The sequence below is a fragment of the Ciconia boyciana genome, chromosome 8, assembly GCF_034638445.1.
Source record: "Ciconia boyciana chromosome 8, ASM3463844v1, whole genome shotgun sequence".
Classification (NCBI taxonomy): domain Eukaryota; kingdom Metazoa; phylum Chordata; class Aves; order Ciconiiformes; family Ciconiidae; genus Ciconia; species Ciconia boyciana.
Genome location: NC_132941.1, coordinates 18426206 through 18442164, shown reverse-complemented (window position 1 = coordinate 18442164; position 15959 = coordinate 18426206). Strand labels below are relative to the sequence as shown.

The following is a 15959-nucleotide window of genomic DNA, read 5'->3' as shown; positions in this document are numbered from 1 at the left end:
ATCTTGTAAAGAAAAACACAGTATATACCAGCTTTGAGAAAGGAATTTCACTATGCAACTATAAAATACTGGTTAAAGCAGAGGAGAGTACAAAACAAACATCGCAGAAACTTTCTCCCAATGATTAAAAAAAAATAATCCCATTTTAAACAATAGCACTGGGTGAAATTTAAACAAAGATATCAAACAAAATATCAAGCCTCAAACGAACAGCAGAAATATTAACAAGTGATGCTTTTTAACTGATACATAGAGAAGGAAATTAAGAGAAAACCAATATTTCATAGTTATAAGTTTTATTTTGGAAAATGTAAACGTCACTAACCATGCATACAAGTTAAGACGATATTTTACAGTTGTTAATTTTCTTCCTTTTTCATTTCTTTTTTCCTTTTTTATTGTTGTTGCATAGGACATTATTACAATATATAATCTATGCAGTACAAAATACATAAAAAGTTACAGCAGAGCAAGAATAGATGAACATATAACTGTACAACTGTAATACTTCAATGTAGTGATTTAAAGAGTTGAAAAGTGACCCACAGAAGCATTCATGTGCTGCTGATAAAACTGTACAAGTGAAGATGACACCAGTAACATTATAGTTCGCCAAAGCTGGGAGTATATATGTAAACACGTGCACACTTACTGGCACACATATTCTCTGTCACCCACACAGGCATGTGCTTGTGAAAAAGCACATGTGCGTGCACACACACGTCCCCCAGAATGCATATATACACAAGTAACTGCAGCTGTAACCAGAGATGAAACTCAACCACAAATCTCAAAAAACAGGTTCAAACTTTCCAAATGCAATGGCATTTGGATCTAGGATTTTGGTTCAGACCCATCACTAGTTATAATGAAATGGATACCTATTTTTGCTCTGTAGACATCCCTTCATTATTTGGTGTGTAGTATATACACACTGCTGTGTATTTATGTATACACACACGTACTATACAATATACACATATAAACATATTTATATATATGTGCATATGCTCATATAAATCCATATATATAAATATTTATATATATATATATAAAACCTATACCAGTGGATGGGCTTTTCCATTCTATATTCTGGCTTATGGGGTAAACAAGTACAATTCTGTTACTGTCTTCTGCCTAAGGCTATAGCTTTATCCCCAAAAGAGTTAAAAATACAGATGTTCATCATACCATTCACTGACAGACTATATGTTAGCACCCAATGCACAAACAGATGGTGTGATGGAGTAAAAGAGCACCTGAAAGTCAGTTTGTAGGCATCACCTGATGAAATTAGTCAATCAAATGGCAATGAAAAGGCAAGCTTTAAGTATGCAGAGTTCATTTTCCTTATTCTTTCTTCACAAACCATGTTCCCCAAAACAAGAATGCACTTCACACAGTACAAATTCTAGAACTCATGGCAAAGAACTGGAGAAAAGCAGTTGTGAATGTGAATAGCTAGAAACAGGAAAGCTCCTCACACAGCCTTTTACTGCCTGGCTGCAGGAAACACGGAAAGCACTGAACGTCTGGACAGAAGGTAATGAGGTTTTAAAGGTGTACAGAGGCTCTCATAGCTAAAAGTTATTGGAAGGATTAATGGCAGTAAAGAGGGTAGGATACACACAGAAATTAGGTGTTACCATCAAACAGAGGCTTCTGATGACTTGTTATAAATATATACCTTTGCAGTTACGTAATGTAAACAGATACTATGCATATATTATAAAAGCAAGGAACAACTAATTTGCAGTTATAAACAATTCTTACAATAAAATCTAGCTGCCAGGAGTTTACCAGGACTGCTTTCCAAGAAGCAGGATGAAAACTGAATTAATGTGGCCATTAACGCACTTTAGCCCTTTGCACAGGATGAGGTTAATGGAGGGGGTGAATGAGTTTCTAAGAGCGTCTTTAGTTTCAGTTGAGTGGTGGTAGTGAAGTGATGATTTTAACTTGCACCCGTTTCCTATAGCAAGGCAGTTAAGCTCAACTCTTAGAGAGGAAGCTAGAATCATGGCTGGAGAAAAACAAACAAACTTTCAGGGCTTTCTTAATAAATCTGTTATTATATTCTGAAATTAAAAGAAAAAAAATTAGGGCAATTTTGTAGTTTGTGGGGATTCACCTCAACAGATTGCATGGGGAAAGGAGGAGGCAGAAGAGATGCACACTCCTCCAAATGGAGGACTGTGAAGAAATCTGCACCTTGCCAGAGCAGTCTTTCCTAGTGTGCAATGTTTGTTGCTATGCCAGGAGACTGTTTTAGGTTACACTGCTGGGTGAAACAACAAAAGGGTAAAAATCTGAGGTTAGTTTGGATAAGCACCCAGATTTCAAAACAGTTTGAGCTGTTCAGACTTCTCATCTGCAAAACTCAGGAGGAACAATAATGAGAGTGGAGTCTTATGACCACGCTGGTGCTTCTGCTTCTTTTCTAGCATCTAGCAGATGCTATAAAACCCCAAACACTCTCTTTCCATATGAAAATATTAAAAGAAGTTTTGTTCACATTCAGTTTTGGAAACTACTAGTGGTTTGGAATTCATCATCTTATCCTAAAGCTATCATGTATTAAACATTTTATGGAGATATTTGAAACTCTAGCTAGGATTTTAAAACACAGTAATTTGACTATCAGCCTAACACACTCTGAGGTATTTACAGCTAAGATGTAAAAAAAAAAAGTTTTAATGACAAATTTCAGAGAATTTCCTGAAAGCATAGCTATGTTGGCTATATATAGTCTCATAGCCTTCTCATTAGATGAACTGGCTGAACTGGAAATTTGACTTTGAACCAATTTTTTTTTTCCCTGCTTAGCCTTGGAGAATTATTAGTAATCTCTATGAGGAATATATATAAAATGCTTAGTTTACTGTTTGAGTTAAAGATTACATAGTTCTTGTGTCACTCAGAATAGGTTGTCCCGTAATCTTTATATCCCATGATCTCAGTACTAATAAAACCCGGTGCGAGAATATTCTTTCTCCAGGTTATTAAAACAACTTGTTTGTAATGCACCTACTGATTCATGCTGAATTATTATGCCCTGAATAAATGGACTGGAGTGGTTCCTCCTTTGCTAAAGATTAAATGATGCTCTTGTTTTACAACAAACTAAACTTAGAACATGAAGCCTATGATTTTTGCTGATACTCAGTTCTCCTTTTGATTTTGTGGGGGTTTTTCCCCCCATATCCCTCTATTAAGGTATAATGATAATAAGAAATGTGTTTATGACTTGTTTTGAAGTATGTGCACAAGACACAGCTGACCTGTAGAATTCCTTTAGCTAGGTATCTTAAATGCCTCTACTAACTACAGCACAAGAGCACTTTTAGCAGTCACGGAAATGATTGGAATGTGAATTCCTGTTACCTGAATTGTATCAAGTTGTTAAAATTGTGTATCTCAGTAGATGAGATTTAAAAAAAAAAAAGAAAAGAGGAAATCTGTGGAGGCAAACAGATCTGCCTTTCCCATAACTCACAATGGTTAGGCAACTCATCACACAAACTCAACAATATTTGTCATCTTGCAAAAAAACCTTACAATGTTCTTTCATTTTCTGTGAAATGAAACAGTAGAATTGTGCCTCGCATGACTTCCGATTCAAAAGGAGAAAACTGTGATTTTATAGAGGTGAAATCTGAAGCAAATGAATATGAAAAAATTACTGAAATATCTGCACTTTGAACTGTCTTTAAGTATGTATCCATACAACTAATAGAATGCATAGTATTAGGAATAATGTAAATATTATGGAAGTACCTACGAAACTACTTGGAAATCTATATTAGGCTCTCACAGTTAATATACAGTACAATAAAAACTTGCAAAATTGGATCAATGCAAAGCAGCAAGTAAGATACAGGTTCATTTGGAATGTGGAGGCATTCACTTGATATCAAATGGCAGGTTTGGCATAGAGAGTTTCTTTTCACCATGCTACACTTAACTGCATTTATACCCTACAGTAAAAACAAGAAAACCCAAAAAATTCCAGAATCAAAAGGACCTGAATTTATAATATGCACCATCAGACCCAGCCAAACCAAGGAAAGTGTATTTGCTGCCAATGAGGTCTCCAGTACATCACAATGCTCCTGGTCTTTTGCTGTATTTTCTACCATATAAAACACAAAAATCTACCTCCTAGTGCTCTATCTAGTGTCAAATATTTGAAAGTTACTGAAAACTAGCCAAGATTCCCTTTTTGTTGTTAAGCGGTTATTCAGAAATGAGAGCACCTTACTTTACGCTGGTGTGTGTATTTTTGAGAAACTTGTAGTAGTGCTGAGCTAAAATGTCATTTTATTTTAAAACTTAAAAATGCATATTTTATTTTCCCAGTCCGAAGATACCTTATGATTTTCACTTCATCAGCAACCACGATTGTGATGCAACAGGATACAGAAACTATGTCTTAGCCCATTTGCCTTGCTAAGATACAGCTGTACAGTAGGTAAGTACCTTGATGAAAGTTTTGATGGGCATTGGTTCAGCTATGCTATTTCCATAGTTCATTTTAAAAAAAGAAAAAGGAAAAAAGAATAAAGAAAATTGTTCAAGTCAGTGTGGTTTGATTTGAATATTCTGTTGGTCCCAAACTGAACAGGCAGTGCAGAGAGCTTAACAACTTGGAGAAAGTGACGACAGAACGCCTCCGAGATTCCATGCCACTTTGCAATAAAATGTTACCCAGTGTAAATAGGTTTCCTCGTGATTTAGGTTATTTACTTAAGGCATCTTGTTTAGATTTTTTTCTCAGAATTTTATCTAGTATGAAACAAACAAACAAGTTTATCAACCTCACAGAGATTTTTGCCATAGGAAGGTGGTTTTGGAGCATCTTCAGCATGAAGTGAAAAGATGGCTTGCTACCAAAAGCAGAGGGCAGCTTGAAGAAAGACAAGACTCCTGTTTGGACGCTCCCCAATGTAGGTATATAATCAGGAAAACAAACAATGGAAGAGTCTGGTACTACATTCCAGTACGGGTTTGGTTTTTGTATTGTTTGTTTGTTTTTTATTTTTTCCCCAGTGTGTGAAAGAACCTAACAAAAAGCTTCTGAGTGCAAATATATTTACAGAGTAAGGCTGCGGTTAGGGTGTTTCTTCATTGTAATTATTGTGTAACATAAATATCCATCCCTGAGAAAGGAGAAGGGGGACACAATCCAACACAGTTGATTTGTAAGTGTATGTATGCTCATGTTGTGCAATCCGGTCTTACAAAACTGCTTTGACACCTGAGGTGAATTAAGTGGGGTTTTTTTCTCTTTTTTAGATTTTCTCATTTTTTTATAAAGAATAATCAAGAGGATCTGTAAATGGTTGCAAAATGTGTGAAATATTGAGACAGCAGGAGTCACTAAGTGGAACATGTAAGTCTGTCTGTCCATGAGGTTAGAATAGCCACTTGTGTGGTTGGGTAAAGAAAATTTGACTGGAAATTGCAGTGGGAGGCAGCTATTTACTGATTTTTTTTTTAAAAAGGGGGGATGGGGAACTGAGGAGGGGAAGTGACAGAGTTTTTTAAATGTGTGCAACACAAACAAAACTCCACATTAGATATTAGAGGCAAAGTGCTGACATCCAGTGCAGGTAGGTCTATGGGGAACTGGCAGGGCTAATCGTCGGACTTGAGGCATCTGAGCGGCTGTAGTCACTGACAGACCCTGTTCTTGAGCTGCTTCCACTTCGCCTCTTGAGCATGCTTGGGTGGAAATTGGCATGGCGACGGGCATGCTTTGTCAGATGGTCACTGCGCATGAAGCGTTTCTCACAGAGAGGACAGCTGAACTTCTTTTCTCCAGTGTGAGTGCGGTAATGGCGGGCCAGCTCATCGGAGCGAGCAAACTTCTTGTTACATCCTTGCCAGTTGCATTCAAAAGGCCGTTCACCTGCAGGAAGCAAACATGGCGTGATTAGAAGGAATAGCAATGTCTTCCATGGTTTTTTGTACGCAGAAGTTAGAATAAAAAGGTTGGGAGCAAGGTAGATGCCACTTGGCACTAACTGGATGGAGAAGGTGTTACTCTCTGCCAGAGAGGAGGCCACTGTGGTATTCCAACCCATTAAAAAGTACTGTAAATCAAACAAGTGATACCTTATTTGATAACTGGATCTTCAGGGATGCTGGGCTCCTGATCCTTTCATGGATGTCACATTTCGTATCTCTTGTAGTCTGCTGGACTTTACTTGTGGACTTTGACAATATTTGTACTGAGCTCTATAGACTATTCACTTATTCCTCCAAGCTGTCCCTGTCTGTCTGACTCAACGTTGAAGTTCAGAAGGTGTGATGAAATCTCTCTCTTCAGCTATTTAAAAACAATTATGGTGAAAATGCAAAATGGCAATTTTGAGGCACCGGATGTGAGGCTCTCGCCTTGTATTTCTCCACAGCCATGCCTATGTTTTCTGCATTTGCTACAAGGTACTACAGTTTCTCTTGTTCACTGCCTTAGGTCTCATTTAGAAGTGAGGCAGGGAGCACTGTATTTCAACTAGGTAAATGTGCCGCATTGCAGGTAGCAGCCTTCTATCGATAGCTAACCTAAAAAGCCATGACCTGTTACACTTAAGGTAGGACCAGTGAGCTCAAAGAAATAGCAGTCTGGTGGCCTGCTGCAGTTCTCAACAGATCTCAGACATGGGAAACATCTCTCTCAGGGCCAGATGCCCATGCCATTGCACGGCTGTGCTGGAGATCTGCATCTGGGCACTGTGGTAGACGTGCAGCCTGAGAAGCTTGAGCACTGGAGGCGAGCACAGGTCACAGACAGAAGTAGCGTTGTTGGGTAGATGGGTATCTGGAATATATTCCCACCTTCATCACTGATGTGCTGCATAGCCTTGGGCAACCTGTACTATTTGTTTCCATCGTTAGTTTCTCCATTTGTTACAAATGAAAACATCAAATCATGAAATGAGCTGTCTACTACTTCCGTATATTGGTTTGGTTCTTACTGCCACTGAGTCTGAACATCACATATTCTTTATTTGTTACTAATCTAGAACATCTTATTCTTTTGTGAATACACGGACTTCGCATTTTTTGTAGTTGTAATTTTTATAACTTCCTACTTGCACTAATCTTAAACTTTCTAATGCTGAATAGCCAGTTCAAGAGGTCCAGAGAGCTATAAAAATTCTGTGCCAAAATAAGAAACAAAAGTTCTCTACACACTACACCAAATAGGAAATACATAAATAAATTGGCCTCCTGGAGAAATTCAATACACCTTAATTAAAATTGTCTGATAGCAAAATTGGCCCCAGCCAGCTTTCAATCTAAGCAGCCAATAATCTGTTTTAAATTCACAGATTTGGCCATAAGATTTATCTCCAAGATCTACTTAGGAGGCTCCTGCTCAGAAAAAGAGATTTGTAGGTTCTTTTTCCCTCTGTTTATGAAGCCTCCAAGATACTTCAGCCAAATCTCAAATAGTATCTCAATGAACAGACAGGCAATTCTTTTTTTAAATAGGATTTTTTTCGAGAACATGGAGAAAGCAAGTGTCCCTGATGTTTCCTTGATTATTTAGGAGAAAGACCAAGGCTCATTAGACCAATTGTTCTCTAGCACATTTTGTGGATTTCATTAGTTACACCTGCAACTACAATGCATAATGCAATGGTTGTATCTGTACACAAGGGAGATTTTCATATGGAGAACCATGAACACCACCTCCTCAGCGATCTGCAAAAGGCAGCTAAGACGAACAGGACTGCTTTCGGTTGGCTTCCCCTGAACTAAAGCCTAAAAAACTTAGGGCCCCACAAACTTTTTTAAGAATAAAAACACCACCAACTTGTTTAATGGATATAGTTTTGTTGCTTTAAAAACCCCATGCAAATCCATTCAATGTCCTCCTCAGCCTTCTCCTGCAAACTGTCAGGGACTCGTCTCTCAGTCTGCTGACAGAAATGTGAAACAAATGGGAAACAAATATATTTTGACTGTGTTTGTCATGTATCCAGTCATCTGTTGTTAGATACGCTCCTGCCTGTGGTGGGACGTGCCAGTCATCCCTGTTGTGTGACCAGATTCACTAGCCTTGTCCCTAGGTTTTGGTCATACAACAGATATACGTCTATGAGGACTTTGGGACCCTGGGGAAGAAGGGCAATGAGACATGATCTGACAGCTGGATCTGGCCTGCAGAATCGAAGTTTCTCATCCCTGAGCTATGGCATCTTTTTTTGGTAAGGCAATGGCCTTTGGATGTTTCTGTCACCCAAGTTAATTTTCTCTGTGTTTGTTTTCATTACAAATGGTGTCAGCAAATGTTCTTCACTAGAAGGACTGCCCCATGAAATTACTGCTTTCAGACAAGGAAAGCAAGAGTTAACATGCAATGTTTTGCTTCTGCTGTTGACAACACCATGAAGGGCAAAGAAAATGGTACCTTTTCTGCTGATTAGTTAGCATGACATCAGCTGTTCTTTTCTATGTCTAGCATTTGGTAGCCAGCAGTAGGCACGACAGTCCAGTTCCTAATGAGAGAAGAGGTTCTGGAGCAGGATTGTGTAAGATCTGTGTTATTGAGCACTAACAGTCAGGTGATGAAGGTATTGCACAACTTATCTCCCCCTCTCCTCACTGCACATCAGATCTGGATGAGAACATTCAGGTTCCTACTCACCTGCCTGATTTGATGTTGTTGATGATGGTAGTGATGATTTGGGTGCTAAGACAAAGAAAATGTGGCCTTTCTTCCACTATTTCTCTACTGTCCCCTGCTCTCCTCCTTCCTAGGAACTATTTTTTTCCCCTCAGTCCTCTCTAGTCTTCATTTGATATCTTCTTGGTAGTTACCTTTAAGTTTCTTGGCCAAGTGGTTTTCCCCTCCATGCACTCTCAGACAGCTGGCATATACTCTAGTAGTGGTAGTAAGTTCTCTAGAGTGCTTCCCAGCTTTGTTGAGGTTTAGCAATACCTCCTCAAAGAAAAGCCGTATTGTGAGGAAATGCTGGATTACTTGTGTGAAGATACGAGAGTCATTATCGTTCGTAAAAAATTAGTACACAGTCTGGAACAAAGTTGCTGCGGGATATTAATTAAGACAAGACCGAGCTGCTGCTCCAAAACCATGTGTGGAAATTCACAGTCTGTCATCAGTCTCATCTTTCAAACAGAAGGGATGTGGTTTTCTGTGCAGGTAAATTATATAAATGTCCTTTTACTGGAAGTAAAGCAATCAACAGAATGAGAGATTATATGAATTGATTGCCTAATCTCATTAGGGAACATGCAGCCACAGTACAACTTTCTTGCATAACCAGTAACCCATGGACATGTTGTACTCAACAAAGAGCTTTCACCATTAAAGTGGCTGTACACAACACAATAAAGATTGTGAGCTCCATCTCAGGCAATGCCGAAGTCAGAATTTTACCTTTATACAATGACTGCAGAATTTGATCCTATAAAGTAATGTGGAAATGTTATCAAATATCTTAAATACGGCAGGAAATACATCAAGCATGTGAATGTGTATATTGGGAGTCTTAATGCTATGCCTTGGCAGCGGCAGTATTTTTGTGCATTATGAGCATTACTAGGAGGTCTCAAAGAGAGGGTAAGTCTCCAAAAGATAAAGATGCTTGAAAATTAAGGAATCAAAAAGCAGCCCAGGCTATTTTACTCTTCAGACAGGCAGGCAAGAGATGCCTTTAAAAGATAAGGAATATTGTAATTTTTTTTTTTTTTTACAATTTTAAATAGGTTTGGATTTCCATGTTCCAAATCCCACTAAACTGTAACCTTTGTAGCTCCTCTGCCAGAGCACATCACATCATATAACTTGTGTGTAGAGTTACACAAGCTGAGGGAAAAAATCACATTTGAGAATTAAATTCAACTGATCTTAACTGGAAATTACACAAGCAAGAACATTTTTGGCTTCTTCCTGAACTCCACCCAGTTCAAAGAAAAAAAATGTGTGTAAAGCTGCATTAAGAAACTTGCAGTGCTCACTGAGTAAAAGTACATGAGATCTGCAGGTGCACTGACTTCTGAATTAATTTCAGTAGCACAGACCTAGCTGCTCATGCTGCTTATATTGTCTGCCAGAGCAGACCGCCAAAGGAACCATAGAGTTGCCTGGGCTATAGAAACAGCATTAAAAAAATGCATCTCACTTCTCTCTTGCTGGAAGGGATTCAGAAGCAACTAGAGCCAGCCTGTTCTTATGGTATTATATAAAGGTCCTTTGTATTATTCTGTATTTGTCAATCATTATATGTATTAACGCAACTACATGTAGTTATGGGAAACAAAAACTAGAGAGATGGTGGAACCAGATCTGATGTCTACGGAGCTTGATCTGTACGATACTTTTAGTGCACTCTTGACTTTACCCCAATCCACATATAGTTTTAAGGACTCCTTTCCTAGATAGTGACATTCCTGTACAGACCCTGGAGTAATCTGCTTCCTGTTTCACCAATTCATCTGTATGATATCCAGTATTTGAATAGCAATTAAAAATGATACTAAGTACTGTGTAGGCCTGAGCATGCTTAAAAAACAACCTACTAATGACTGAAATGCCTAAACAGGTTGAGTCACCTGTTTTCAGAATTACACCATTTTCAGAATTACAATGCAAAGATTAGGCAATCGTATCTGAACAATTTGAAATGTGATATCCACTGCCCTACAGATTAGAGTATTATTAAGTCAAACTACATATTGGGGGCTATTTTTTCAATTTAACTCATGTAGTAGCTGTGCACATTATCTTAGCATCTTAGCATATGCCTTAGCATATGCCAAGGCCATGCAGTAACAAAGAGATTTGTATCCTGGGAACTCCACAAGTGCCTGCAAAACCAGAAACAGTAAGCCAGAAACAATTTTCTGTGATCTTTAATCTGTTCTGCTGCTTCGCAGAACAGCATTGTATGTTGTTATGAAAACAGACTAGAAACCTGAACATGCCACTGTGTGCTATTCTTATATTTCTACATTTTCATATACATAATTAGGGGTATATTTGGAAACACAGATCAGCAGGCTGGGTGGGGGAGGATGAGGGGCAGACAGCTAAATAGAGATGTGACTGAAGCAGCCTTCCTCCAAGAGAGGAAATGCTATCCTGGGAAAAAAACATTCAGCCAAGCAGACTGTTTCTTGAGACTGGCTGTTATTTAAAAAGAAGAGAAAAGGTCATCCTTCAGTAGCACTACGATGTACTTATGAATATTTTCATTTCTGTTATTCTCTTGTTTATAAACAAGCCCTTTTGCATAGCCAAAAACCAAGTCCTTAACCTTCTGAGTGCAAGAGACAGAATAATGCAGTGCTTTGATGTTAGACGAATGGTGGTTTCTTTATCAAGTATTTAAAAACAGATCAAAAAATTCCAAAGCCTCACAACTCCAAATTCCTATAAACTGAAACCAGTTAGTTTTAAATTAATGATTTTGGGGGTGACATTTCATAGCCAAACAAGCTAAATGCAGTCATGTTTTTTGCATCTGCTTTTACATGTCTGTCCAACAACTTTTGAATGTCTCTGCTACCTTCAACCATATCTAACAGAGGTAGTGAATTCAGCAATATTAAGCTTGACTAGTTCCAGGAAAATGAGGAAGTTTTAGTAGTGTTCTCAGCGAAAAGAAAAGTTATGGGGTGAATTTGACTGTCACTAGACACCAGAAAATACGGGAGTGTGGTATGAATGCCCAAATCCAAGAAAAGCTTCAGTCAGAGTTCACACGTTACTAGACACTGGGACATAACACTCCCCCAAGTCCCTAGGACACACAGCAACAAGGAGCTAGGCTGCATTGGTACCTGCTGACAGAAGCATGCATGTTCCTGCTATTTCCATTATCTGTGATGTGACCTTTTTTTAGGAACTGGAGTTCTCAGATTTCCAGCAGGCACGGACCCAGGCATCAAGTACAACCTCACTTCGAAGTGTGGGCTTCTTTATTTTAATCTTGACAAATCCAGTCATTAAATTGATAAGTTATTGGATCTTCTGTTTTCTGCGTGCACAGGAAACTACTACTGGACAGGAGCTGCAACAGGTACCATATCCATTATTTAAATCCTTGGTTTATTTTCTGTACCTTAACATTTTCATTGAGTTATTTAGACATGTATGAATATTTCTTGAAAGGGCAATTTCCAAGTGGCAAGTTTACATTTTAAGTGAATGTGTGTTACTGTTTGCTCTGAAAATGGTTGTATTCCTCCATCTGGGAGCACAGATTACACCATGTGACTTATCTGTATAACCACAGCTAACTAGAACAACTCAAATAGCAAATGACAAACACACATTCAGATACTATAATGATAATGGCTACAATGCCAGAGAAATGTAAGTAGTGCAAAATTCCTCCCCTAGCCTTAACCACAGTCAGGTCCACCCAAAAACCAAAATAACTGATTTGGTATGTTCCATGTAGCTATCTGGTCCTTCTTAAAAATATTACCACTCACTTTCACCATAATGGAAACAATTTTTTTTTTTTTTTTTAAACAGAGTACATTCTATCAGTTATATTCTAGGCCTTTATTTCAAACTTGTTCAATAATGTCAGCCAGATCTTAAATCTCTGTTTATAATAATTTTATCTACTTTACTGTATTTTTATCAGCCACATTTGCTTCTCTTTTGTCAAGGCAGAATCATCCTAGCCTTTTTAGGCTTTTTTTTTTCCAGGACACTCCATCACATAATCTTTCTGTTGTCTAAAATATGCATTCCACGGCTTTACTGAATCCCTTTTCAAACTGGGATGCCCAAGCTGAACTGCTCTGTCTGTGCAAGTTTCTATAGCTTAGCACTTTTAAAATACCCATGTTTTTTATCCTGCATTTTTGCACAGTGAATTAAGAATCTGAAATTTGAACCTGTTATCTTTACCAAGTCATTTTCTGCCTACTACGTTAACTCCTGTTTGACTCCTGTTTAGTTCTCACTTTATCTCTGCTGAAGTGCATCACTGTGTGTTCAGGACATTAAGCTCTGTGTTCCACTCCCAGCTAAAGCCTAGTTCCAGATCACTTCACACAAACAACCAGTAAGTAGCTGAAAGTTATGTTCCAGGATCTGGAAAATTAATCTTAAAGCAAATGGGCTTTAAAATGAAATGGCCATAAATTTAATAAAAAGAAGTATTGCTACATCCTTTGCTAAGATTTTGAATGAAAATAAAGGCTAGAGCTATGTGGATAACTTATTTTCTGCTCAATTGAAAAATTAAAAAAACTTTGAACTGCAGAAGAATTCATCAAACCAAGAAGCCCATAGTAATTTTATTTTTGGTTGACCAAAATGTTTTACTTCTTTTGGAGTGTTCTTTTGTAACACTATTTTAATTCCTTTAGCTTTGGGGACATTTTTCAATGCAATGACGATGTTAATCTGAAATGAATCAATGAAACACACTATCACAACTTTTCTGAAATAAAATCAGCCTAAATGATTTGCTGAGTTTAACTGACATACAGTTCTGTTCTTCATAAAATGCTACTTGTCAGTGAACAACTGTTGGCCAAAAATATAGTTTCTGTAGTTCTCGCTAATAAAGAAATGCAAAGTTACTAATATTGTTCACTAACATTTCTTGGCAGCTTTCCCTCCATGAAGATTAAATGCCTGACATTTTTATTACGTGACTAACTGGAGATCTGATCTTCTAAGGGAACAATTTTATTTGTGTTTTCAACTTCCACTGGATTCCTCGTGTTTATAAGCACAAGGGATTTTCAAAGACATCCAACAAGGGTAGGCTAACCAGCCAAGTGTAAGAACCATGAAAGTCTATCCTCCCCTTCATAATATTGGAATAGATTTTAGATCTATGCTGAGAATGTGACTGAGAATATGCCCTCTAGCATTACAGTGTGGCCCAAGGAGTCTTAGGTGATTCCCTACAGCATCTTAAGCACAAGAAACTTATCTTCCAGTGTTATGCTAAGCTGCTTTGGTTTCCTTGTACATTTGTCCTCCTGAGTCATTTTGCAAGCTGTTGGTGAGTGATGCAGCCCTTCAAAACACTGTCTGTTTTGAATTCTCCCTTCAAAAAGTACAAAGATGCACTACTGGCATGGCAAAGAAGCAACCAACCCAAAGTCCATGCCAGAAAGACCAAGCATATTTTCTAAACATGTATTTTTATGATCTCCTCTGGACTGATATAGAGTGTTACAGCGCCATGGATACATAGTGAATTGTATTTGGTTTTCTTCTCTCTAGCTACGTTTACGTTGTAGTCTCTCTCCCTCTCTCTCTCTCTTTCTCTGCTAGAGAGTACTCCAAAAATTAGGTGATCCTGCTGGGCAATTGAGAAATTAAATTCTTTCTCATTGATTGAAGACCATAAAAAAGTCATAAAAAACCCTTCAGGCATTCCACGGTTTGAAATTCACATCTGTGTCTGTAGACCTGAACACTGAGGGTCTGACGTTACTTGTTTTACTGCACCCTTGTACTAAGATATGTAACACTTGTCATTGCTAATATTAGGCTTTCTCCTCTGCAGTTTGTCACTTCCTGGTTTCTGAAGAGTTCACACTTTATCTCTTCTCTCTTCCTTACACAACCCCTCCCTGTCTTCTCTGTTCCTTCCTCTTTCGAAACTACAAAAAATCAGTTGCGCTAGGCCAGGGGCTCGTGAAGCTCTGAAGTCAATTATACAGACTACACCAAAACTGGGCCTGTGTAAACATAGTTGCATTTGTGTGTGTTAAATATGTTAGAAGAGTTTTTCCCTTGAAACACCATCAGATACAAAATCGCTAAGGTGAGTTTAGCCTTCAAGATTCCTTCCTTTTATGATTTCGTCTAGATATATAGACACAAATCTTTGAAATACATCCTCTCTATTAGATGTAGCAGAAGTATTTAAAGCTACTTTGGCAAAGAGGCTGAATTAGCTGAATAAAGCATTGAACCAAAGGCTTTTTTATAACTTTCTGAATAATTAATTAACCTAGTCATATGCTCACCACATACGTAAGAATGTGTGCATCTGATGACTCAGTCTGATGCATCAGTAGAATCCAGTGGAATAGAAAAGCCAGCAGAAAGACAGCTCTGAAACTAAAGGCTGGGAAAGTGAAAGTGAGGGAAGAGAGAGATGCGTAATTTGTAAAACACTCCTATGGCTTAGAGATTCCTCATCATTCTTCTCACCAAGGGTCACAGGCTATCTGCAACTACTGCAAAATGAAGGGAGTTCATTTAGTGAAGGGAGATGAGGGCATCCTTGCCTTTGCTGTCCTCCCAGCTTCACATCACAAAACTGCTAGTAGCCATGACAAACAGGTAAAGAAACAATATTCTTGTTGGTATCTACAGCACTGAAATTTAGCAAAACAGCTCTAAGTAATATCTTTATATATGTACTGCTGAGATTCCATGAAAACATTTAATGCATCATACCTGATTCTCTCCTTTCTCTTCTTTGTAAGTTATTTCTAACAGGTGGTACCTTTGAATATGCTAATCATCTGTCAAACAGCAAGGTTGTATGTCAGCATTGTTTACCTAGTTGAAAAATACATATTATGTGAACTATTCAGCACATGCACCACAGCACTCTGCATGATGGGGTTTCAGAGCAAGGCTACCCCTGCTCCATGCCAGTCTTCCTTGCCTAAAACTCCAAACTGTTTCTTTCACGTATAGTGAGGTTATATTCTTGCCTCTCCAAGCAGCTAATGATTGTATAATCCACAAACATCTTAATTTGCTTTGTGCCTAAGCTTGTAGAGATTGCTCTCATTTAAAAAGTAGTTATTAATGTGTTGCTTTCTTTAGTCGGACCTGTGTTGTGTTTGAGGTTGTAGATAAGGTTAGTTGCAAACTAGAGAGGAACTAGATGGCGGTAAAGTATGGTGTCAGACAAATGTCACCGTTCCAGTCATCTTTTTTCTCACTAGTCTGAAATGTGGTATAGTTAAAAGGAACAGGAGAG

At 38.1% G+C, this 15959-nt stretch overlaps 1 protein-coding gene across 1 annotated transcript in view; it reads right to left on the bottom strand.

The window, feature by feature from the left end:
• Positions 1-273: 273 nt before the first annotated feature.
• The window catches only part of KLF13 (KLF transcription factor 13), a 37089-nt gene continuing 21403 nt past the window's right edge, over positions 274-15959 (bottom strand). Inside the window, exon 2 of the mRNA XM_072869545.1 lies at positions 274-5911. Coding sequence (XP_072725646.1) covers positions 5619-5911 — 293 coding nt within the window. The 3' untranslated portion in view covers positions 274-5618. The remainder of the gene's footprint in view (positions 5912-15959) is intronic.